The sequence below is a fragment of the Terrapene carolina genome, unplaced genomic scaffold (genome assembly GCF_002925995.2).
Source record: "Terrapene carolina triunguis isolate 2854851 unplaced genomic scaffold, T_m_triunguis-2.0 Scaffold68, whole genome shotgun sequence".
Classification (NCBI taxonomy): Eukaryota; Metazoa; Chordata; order Testudines; family Emydidae; genus Terrapene; species Terrapene triunguis.
Window position 1 is genome coordinate 44281501 of NW_020664419.1, and position 10496 is coordinate 44291996.

At 45.2% G+C, this 10496-nt stretch overlaps 1 protein-coding gene across 1 annotated transcript in view; it reads right to left on the reverse strand.

Moving 5' to 3' along the window:
• Nucleotides 1–10496, reverse strand: part of LOC112103091 — a 94789-nt gene that overhangs the window by 80512 nt on the left and 3781 nt on the right. Inside the window, exon 4 of the mRNA XM_024194692.3 lies at nt 8360–8444. Coding sequence (XP_024050460.1) covers nt 8360–8444 — 85 coding nt within the window. The remainder of the gene's footprint in view (nt 1–8359; nt 8445–10496) is intronic.

A 10496-nucleotide genomic window follows, 5' to 3' on the forward strand; every position in this document is an offset into this window, starting at 1 on the left:
CTGCGGTTTTCCTGTTAACCTTCAGCAGCAGAAAACAAACTAACCCTGCCCCCCCATCCAATTCTCTGGATGATCGCTTTATCCCTCCCCCCACCGCGTGGCTGGTATCAGGGAAGATCCCTGCTAGCCAAACGCGAAAAGCTCTGGACCAATCCCCTCCCCCCCCCGCGCTCGCCTAACTGCAGGGAAGGATTTCTTTTCAGCCACAGGCAAACAGCCCAGTAGGAACGGCCATCTCTGTCCCCTTAATTAAATTCCCGTATTTCAACCAGGTTACCATGAGCGATATCACTCTCCTGAGGATTACACAGCAAGATAAAGAACGGATGTTGCTTGAATGCCAGCAAACACCGGGACCATACGCTGCCAGGCTTTGTCATGCAGTGATACCAGATTACTTGCTGCAAGCATGGCGCGGTCAAGTGTCCTACCATGGAGGACGGAATAAGGCTGCACTGCCCAGAAACCTTGTGGCAAGGCTTTTGGAGTACCTCCAGGACAGCTTCATGGAGATGTCCCTGGAGGATTTCCGCTCCATCCCCAGACACGTTAACAGACTTTTCCAGTAGCTGTACTGGCTGCGAATGCATCCCAAGTCCTCAGGGCAAAGTAATCATTAAAAACCCTTACTTTTAAAACAAGTTTTATATTTTAAAAGGTAAACTCACCTGAGGTCCCTTCCATGGGGTCGTGGACTTGGATACTGGCTTGGGAGGGTTGGGAGGGTAATTCAGTCAGGCTGAGAAAAAGATCCTGGCTGTTGGGGAGAACGGAGTGCTGGGTGCTCTCCGCAAGCTCGTCCTCCTCCTCCTCTTCCCCCTCCGCAGAATCCTCAGGTGTAGCTGATGAGATTATCCCCGCCTCGGAATCCACGGTCAGAGGTGGGGTAGTGGTGGCGGCCCCCCCTAGAATTGCATGCAGCTCGGCGTAGAAGCGGCATGTCCGCAGCTCTGACCCGGAGCGACCGTTTGCCTCCTTTGTTTTTTGATAGGCTTGTCTGAGCTCCTTGACTTTCACGCGGCACTGATCTGAGTCCCTATTGTGGCCTCTCTCCATCATGCCCTTGGAGATTTTTTCAAAAGTTTTGGCATTTCGTCTCTTTGAATGAAGTTCTGCTAGCACTGAATCCTTTCCCCATATAGCAATCAGATCCAGTACCTCCCGTACGGTCCATGCTGGTGCTCTTTTTCAATTATCGGCCTGCATGGTTACCTGTGCTGATGAGCTATCTGTGGTCACCTGTGCTCTCCACGCTGGGCAAACAGGAAATGAAATTCAAATGTTCGCAGGGCTTTTCCTGTCTACCTGGCCAGTGCATCCAAGGTCAGATTGCTGTCCAGAGCGGTCACAATGGTGCACTGTGGGATAGCTCCCGGAGGCCAATACCATCGAATTGCGGCCACACTACCCCTAATTCGAACTGACAAAATCGATTTTGGCGCTACTCCGCTCGTCGGGGTGGAGTACAGAAATCGATTTTAAGCGCCCTTTATTTCGAACTAAATGGCTCCATTGTGTGGACGGGTGCAGGGTTAATTCGAATTAACGCTGCTAAATCCGAATTAAAGTCGTAGTGTAGACCAGGCCTTTGAATAAAAATTAGATGTGAGAGGGTCAGATCTACTAGTTCTAACACCCTGAAGGGCATAGTGACCAGAAATAATCAGTTCAATTCATTAAATACTTCCTCTGTTTAATAAATCAGTTAATTATAAATACCAAAATATTTTAGATAAATTTTGATAAGAAAAAAGTTTATAAATTTTAAGGAACTATTATTTAATTAAAAAATGCTGGTTTTGTGCATTTTTAAATTAATTTGAATTTCCATCCAAATAGAGCTTGACACAAATCACAAGTAAAAAAATTAGTAAATAAGTAAATAAAAAATGCATCATTCACCTTTTCCTAACATAATAAAAACTTAAAAATTAAGAATGAATAAATGTAAGTTAAGCTATATAACTGTTCAAATAAATGTGTATATAGTTTATTCTACTGACTAGCAAAAAGAAGTACCATATTTAGTGTAAAGGCTACATTTAATTGCAAGTCAACATAGTTTAATGGTTACCAACTAATGAAAATCAACTTTTGTCTATGAAAATAACTAAAAAGTACAAATGCAAAACATGATTAAAATGTATTATTTAAATCAAGGTTTCCTGGTTGCTGGTTTAAATCATGGTTAAAACTGGTGATTTAAACTGCTTTGATTTAAATCAATCCATCCTGTCCTGGATGCCGAAATTCAGACTGTGCGAAGTTTCTAAAGCTGGTCACAATACTAATCAAAGGCTTTTATCTTAGATCATTGTCTCAGAGAACCAGATCTTTTGTGATCTGTAATTTTAAAGGTACACCCAGAAATACACTAGAAACACCTTACAATGAAATACAATTATTCTTAAGAACTAATTTTCTATTCAGTTCAGTGTTAGCTTCAGAAAAAACTATATGTTGCTTTATGACCATGGATTCACAGCAGAACAACATCTGGATTTTTCATCACGTCCATCACTGGCTGCTGAACTTCTTCATACATATCAGGGTTAACATGGTCAGCAAAAGCCTTGCAGGAAGTTTTAAAAGTTTTGTTAAAATGAGCAAAATTCCAGTATTTGCATTAGCTGCCAAAATCACAAATCCTCCACAAATGAAATGGCCTTATGCTATGTACTGCCATCAGCTGACAAACAGCAGCGTGAAGAGGTATTTAAGATACACGACAATGTTGGCACATGAAGATATGAGTATAAACTGACTGTAAACAAACAGAGAGAGCAACGTATTTATGAGTGGGGTTGCTTGTAATGATGGTGGGCCTCTATTTACCCCCCACCCCGCCCATTCTGTTGGGTTTGTTTTGTTTTGTTCTTTGTCTCATTCCTCTGAAGCATCAGAGATTGCAACAGCTGGAGATGGGACACTGGATGGTGAGAGCCAGTACTCTGAGGTGGCACCGAGCAGTCTCTGTCTCTCGTGCTTGGCAGGCTGGTTCTGGCTCACATGCTCAGGGTCTAATTGATCACCAGATGTGGGGCAGGAAAGGAATTTTCCCCCAAGTCAGATTGGCAGTGACCTTAGGGGTATTTTGCCTTCCTCTGCAGCATGGCGTGTGGGTCACTTGCCAGGAATTTCTGCGTATATCTCACTTATCAATTCCCTGCCATGGCAGGGGCCTCTGGTATTGATGCACTTCAGTCCCTCCTATTCTCTGCCTGTGACACATAATAGTTTAGTCTTCTGAGGGCTGTGACACTTTGATCTAATTTTGGTTGTTGGGGTTAGTGTGCAGGTACTAGTTGGTGTTGATGGCCTGTGATATAAAGGAAGTCAGATTAGATAACGTGGTGGTCCCTTCTGGCCTTAAACTCTGTGATTCTTTTTGCCTCTGGAAAACAGATTTTTTTGGACAACATATGCTGCCATAATTCCCTAAAACATGCTGGAATGGGCTTCAATGGCCATTTTAAATTAATGGGGCCAGATCAGAATACCAGATCCAGGGGTGAAAGTAACTTAAAGGACTTACTGGTACCCCGGAGTCTTGAGCAGGGGGTGGGGCATTGACCTGAAGGGGCGGGGCCTAAACCGGAAAGAGGCGGGCCCTTTAGAGCACCAGGCCCTTTAAATCACCACCCGAGCCCTGCTGCCAGAGCCCCGGGGTAGCAGCGGCCCAGCGCTCCAGCAGTGATTTAAAGGGCCAGGGGCTCCTGGCCGCCGCTACTGCAGCGGAGACCTGGGCCCTTTAAATCGCCAATAGAGCCCCGGGGACTCCCGGCTGCTGCCGCTACCCCGGGACTCAGGGCTCTGGCGGAGATTTAAAGGGCCTGGGACTCTGCTGCAGTAGCGGCAGCTGGGAGCCCCGGCCCTTTAAATCACCGCCAGAGCTGTGCCGCCGCTACCCCAGGGCTCCGGCAGCAGGGCTCAGGCAGCGATTTAAAGGGCCCGGGGCGGTAGCAGCGGCTGGAGCCCTGGGCCCTTTAAATCGCCGCTTCAGCCTCACTGCCGGAGCCCCCTGGGTAGCGGCGGGGACCGGGGTCTCTGGTGGTGATTTAAAGGGCCTGGGGCTCCTGGCTGCCACTACTGCAGGGCTTGGGGCGCTGGCGGAGATTTAAAGGGCCCAGTAGCCCTGGGGTAACTGTGGGGCTCTGACGGCAATTTAAAGGGCCCGGGGCTCCAGCCACTGCCAGGAGCCCCAGGCCCTTTAAATCGCCACTGGGGTTAGCTGGTCTGGTATGGCACGGTGCACCGGCTCTTGCCGGTATGCCGTACCAGCCCGTACTGGCTTACTTTCACCTCTGCCTAGATCTATACAAGGAGGGGAGCTCAGGGTGCAAATCTGCCCTCTTCCACAGGAAAGGAGGACCTCAGTTTCCCTTTGGCATATTCCTTTCCAAACTTGCAGAGCCCTTTTTGTGCAGCCTAGGGTCTGGCTGAGCTGGGAGGAGGAGTGAATGAGACAGGAAGCTGGTGCCAGAACAGATGCAGAGATGCGGGGAGGATCCTTGCAGAGATTTCTTCCCCTGAGCTACCTCCTGTTGCTTTTTCATTGGAGGAGATAACATGGATAATGGTGTGCCCTGCTCCACTGCAGAGTATGTTACTAAGGCTATGGCTACACTAGACAGTTTACAGCAGTGCAGCTACACCACTGTAAGCTCTCTGGGTAGCTGCTCTAAGCCGACCGGAGAGAGCTCTCTCATCAGCTTAATTACTCCAGGCCCCGCGAGCAGCAGAGCTATGTCAGTGGGAGAAGCTCTCCCGCCTACATAATGCGGTCTACACCGGCACTTAAATCATCAGCATAACTTATGTCGCTCAGGGGGTTGGCTAATTCACACCCCTGAGCAACATAACTTACGTCAACTTAAGTTGTGCAGCCTAACTTTCGTATTACTTTAAAAAAAAAAAAAACCTACCACAATAAACCACTACAGTGCACACACAATTCTCCCACAAGGGAGAGGATGAGAGAGAGAGAGCGTGAACCACACATGACAGATGTTAGTCACATCGTTTAAGGCACTACTGGAAGGCATTCAGATACTACAGTGATGAGGGAGATATCAGAACCTGAATTGCAAAGAAGAGAATATGCCCAATTTCCACATGCACCTAGATGATGTGGAGTTGCCAGACACTTTACTGCCCAAGAGACTGGGGCAGCGGGGGGTGTTTTGTTTTTTCTTTACATATTCTGCAGTGAGCTTTAACTGGATTTGAGTCACAAAGAATAATTCCCAGATACTTGTGTTGTTTTTGCTCGCTCTATCCCAACCAAAGCAAAATATGGATCTTTGAACCACAACTGGCTGTTTTTGAATTCAGAGATGCCAGCCACAGGACAACTTGGCAAATGGGACCTCAGTCTCAGTTTGGGACCCCTGGGCATTACTGAAATACAAATAATGAATAATGATATAATTGTGTTATGCTCTATTGTGTTAGGTGGCTGTACAAACACACACTAAGAGACAATCCAGAAAATTGTACAATCTAAATAAACAAGACGGATGAATGATAGGAAGGGAAACAGAAGTACCAAAACCAAAAGTGAAGCAACATCTTCAAAGTCACAAAGCAAGTTGGCGGTAGCGGTAGATGTAGAACCCAGGTCTTCTGAGTCCCAGTCCAGTGCCCTAACCACTAGACACCACTGCCTCTACATTTCATCAGGACCTCACCTGACAATCTGTTACCCATATAGTCTCAAAGTATTTCTGAGTGGATTCACTATCACTGGGTTCACATCAAAATAGAACAGGGTATTTAGCCAATGAATGTGACTGTGGGTATCTGAATATGTACGTGTTACTCTGCTGCTATATAGTTTTCTTTTTGAAAGCAAGACAACCCCAAAATCCTATTGAGACTGCTAGCTTGTTTGATGCCATTCTGGTGTTCATTGTGAGCTGAAAATACATTGAGGGTTACGCATTGTTTTCAAGTTTATGTTTTGTTCAACTAAAACAATCAATTACAAGCCTAACTGGGCTTGCAACAGGGCTGTAATATTTTCAACAGGTGGTGCTGGGGAGCCAAAAAATTGCTTAGGCCCAGAAACACAAAGGTACTTAGGCACCTAAACCACAGATTTAGCACCTAAATCCCAGGTTTGGCTCCACTTCAATCCACAAAATTCTCACCGAACCCTATAGATGCCTAAACTCACCCGGCACCTATATTTTCAGGGTAAAAATTCCCTCTGTGCCTGTTTTCTGCCTCTGGGCATGTGCACTGCTCCCTCCTTCTAGGCATCTGGAACCTATTCCCCACCTAAGTCCCCAAAAATTCCCAAACCAGGGGAAGATAGGCATTTGGCCACCTAATGCATGTGCATTGCTGTAGGCATGCTCAGAAGCACCTACCAGACCAGTAACTTTTAGCCCAATGGTTAGAGCACTTGCCTGGGATGTGAGAGATCCAGGTTCAACTCCCACCTCAACCTGAGAGGAAGAAAGGATTTGAACAAGGGTCTCACATCTCAAGAAAGCACTCTAAACACTGAACTATGGGATATTCTGATGTGGGGCTCCGTCAGTTTCTCCTATTGAAGTTGTTCTACTGTGGATGAATAATGAAAAAGCAACTGGAGCAGGAGGACTGGATGCTGGGTCTCCCACTGCCAGGTGGGGCCCTAACTACTGCACTACAGCGTGAATGTGTGCGTGGGTGTCTCTCTCTCCTCCCTGCCAGTGAACGTTATACTGTGGATAAATACCTAAATAGTCATTGGACCAGAGAGAGAGAGAGAAGCAGAACTAGAAATCTACAATGGAGGGTGAAGGTAGGGATGAGTTGAGACCTTGTTTGCAAATTTTTGGAACTGCTTCAGTCTTTTTTAATTCCCTTATAAAAATCTACTATTGATATCTTAAATCAAACACAAACCAAAGGTTTGCCTGCCATCCTTTTTACAGAGAATGTTTTAACCAGGGCTTGGGAGTGGAGCCCGGAGCTGGAGCATGGACCAGTAGGTTTTTGCCCGGAGCTGGAGCGGAGCCAGAGCGGAGCAATTCAAAAATTTGATTGCTCCAAATCCCTGCTTTTAACAATTTATTTTAGATTTTTTTTTACTTGAACCTTTTTAAAAAATCAGTATTTGCTGAAAAGTGGTGTCATTTCTGATAATGGCATGACCACCCATGTTACAAATGGTACATGTTTACATCTTGTTTTAATACTAGTTCAGTGATCATTAAGAAAAGTACTAGAGACAAGTTTCTGAAGTGGTTCTAAAATCATGCCTGCAATTTAGTATGCACATTTTCACACCTAAGTTTTTGCATAAGCAGAGTACACTTTCAGTTATGCAATTTGTTTTAGTGCACTTTCCCACACATGCCTCTGATGGAAAAGTACAGCTGTTGTCTTCAGATTTAATAAAATACGTCTCTATTTTGTAACATTATTAAACTTTTTATTTATGTATGCATCAATAAAAATGCTATTAAATCTTGCTGAATGTGGGTTTCTTTGAACCAAGATCCTACAAAAGGATCCACACATGGACCTTTATGCCTGCCTCAATTCACATTGAAATTAATAGGTCTATGGGGAAGGTCCTCCTGTCTGGATCCCTTTGTATTACACAGGTCTTGATTTGATGCTTTGAGCCCAGATAAAGAGGGAGAATTTAACTTTTTTTCCCTCCAATAGCTCCTGACTTGAAACAGAGAAGCTCCTTTATACTTTATTTTTATTTTAATTTGAGAATTTTGTAGGTGGGATAAAACTTGGATTAAATTTGCTGTTTACTTAGTCTTTTGGGATTTTTTCCCTTTGTTCCTAAAAACTGTAAAGTATTTCTCAATAGTAAATATGCTCCATTCTCTAATTACTCAATCACATTTGTATAGGTAAAATGCATAAATGCTTACAAACTTTTAAAGTATTTCTTTTTAAAATTAATTATTTTCATTTTACCTCTTAAACTTGCATTTTTATTCCTTTGCTGACCTGCAGATGATGAAGGGACTGGACTGTCAACAAGAACCGGTCTTAGAAGAGAAGCCTTCATCTCTACTCAGCAGTGCAGCAAGTAGGCAGCTGGCCACTAGGATCCCCATTTATCAAAGTCACACTGTGCTCAGATGATTTGGAGACTGCAAGTTGCTCTGAGCACCCCTGCTGTCCCTTAAAGTCCAGCCTGCTGTCAGCACATAAATCTTTCCTGGAAGGCTGCAAAGCTAAGTGAATATATATTTATCTCCAGACTCACCCAATATTTCCCACATGCTGCTAATTATAATAAAAGTGCAAGGCAGAGCAAAAGTGTTCCAGAAAAATCTCTCTCGGTTTGGAATTTCAATGTTTATTTACTAAGTTAAGATAGGGAGCTAGGGTGTCTTACCACATTTTACATATGCATATGCTCTTCTCGCAAACAGTGGTGTATGAAGGAAAGTTCTGGAAACACAGCCAACTTGACAGGCAATCTGGAGAGAAGATTGTAATATTACAGTTCATGTACTATCTAAAAAGCAGCTTTACAGTACATCCAGCATTGTTACACCAAACAAACCTGTCATTATGAACTTAATGATATTCTTGAGCCATCCACATTAGCACCATTGGTCTTTTATTTATTTCAAATTACTGTTCTTATTTACCTCAGCGGGGCTCTGTAAGATTACTCCCCAGACTGCTCAGACTCCTATGGGGATGATTTATGTCATCATTCCAGTGTAACGTTTCCCATAATTGTACTGACTTTAAAAAACATTAGAACCCAAGGGGCTAGACAAGGAGCTATAACATTAGCAGCATGCTCATATAAATCAATTTACTCCCTTGGAGGGGAAAAAATGAAGGAATTTAATGAGATTGCACATGAACTGCAAAGCCAATGTGCAGTTACCATTAAGTGTGTTTAATCAAAAAGTACAGATGTATCACACAGATAAATTCAAAAACAAAAAAAATGCAGGCATCCATTTCTATACAATATTATCTGAACAAAGAGCAAGTGAACTTAGAGCCTACCGTGCCAGAGGATTTTAATGGTCTAATTTTCAGTTTGTTCATCAATTTTATGACTATTTTTACTGCTTGTTACTCACATTGTTTCCTATTTACAAAATCATTTATTATTATTCCTTAAAATATAATTCAATTGCTGTCAAAGCCAGTGGTAAAAAAAAATTATGACTAGCATGGCAAGATTGTTTCCAATTACCTTAGATATAATTTATCCTGCCAATCAAAAATTTCTAGATTGGAAAGACTTTAGGGTGTGCATGAAATCTCAGACATTAATCTAAACATTGTACTTTGACCCATATATTCACATGGAACAGAATTTAATCAACTATTTCACAGAAAAAGTTTCTGCTTTTTCCATGCGATTTTAAACTCAGTCTACTTTAAAAATATTATGAATTAATAAGCTTTGACAAATGGTGGATTCCTGTGCAATTATAACATGCCTTAGAGTATATAAAGCACGAGTTCAAAGACCGAGGGTCAGATCCCAATAAATTCTACGTGTCTCCTGCAAGGGGCTGAGAGGCTGCAATTTCCATCAAAGTAATCAGGAGTTGAGGATTGAGCCCCCGATGACTAATTCTCCCAGAAGCACATTAGTCACCCTTTCCAGAATATCCTATTGCCTTTAGTAAATGGAATTCAGACATCAAAATTAGGAAAGCAGTTACTTGTCTTTATAGGGCTTAATCCTGTGAGGTGGTGACTGTCCTCAATGCCAGCATAACACCTCACAGAAGTGCTCAGGCCTCATAGGATCAAGCCCTTAACTTAAAGGGCATTAGATCAGGTGTGGGCAAACTACAGCCCACGGGCCACAACCGGCCCGCGGGACCGTCCTGCCCGGCCCCTGAGCTCCTGGCCCAGGAGGCTTGCCCCCAGCCCCTCCCCTGCTGTTCCCCCTGCCCCACAGCCTCAGCTCACCCCGCCACCGGCGCAATGCTCTGTGCGGCGGGGCTGTGAGCTCCTGGGGCAGCACAGCTGCAGAGCCCAGCCTGGCCCGATCTCTGTGCTGCATGGTAGCAGCAGTGGTACCGGTGCTCCAGGCAGCGCGTTAAGTGGGCACGGAGCAGGCGGGGTTGGATAGAGGGCAGGGGAGTTCAGAGTGGTGGTCACCCCCGACCACCACCCTGAACTCCACTGCCCTCTATCCAACCCCGCCTGCTCCGTGTGTGGATAGGGGTCAGAGCCGTCGGGGGGGAATAAGGGTTTGAATGGGGGCAGAGGTCCCAGGGGGGCAGTCAGGAAGGAGGGGGGTTGGATGGGGCAGCAGGGAGCAGTCAGGGGACAGGGAGAAGGGGTGGATGGGGCAGAGGTCCCAGGGGGCCGTCATGAATGAGAGGAGGGGTTGGATGGAGCGGCGGGGATCTGGGGGCAGTCAGGGGACAGGGGAGTGTGGACGAGGCAGGGGTCCCGGTGGGGGCCGTCAGGGAACAGGGGGGTTGGATGGGGCAGGAGTCCTGGGGGGGGGGGGGCAGATAGGAGGTGGGGGCCGGGCCACGACC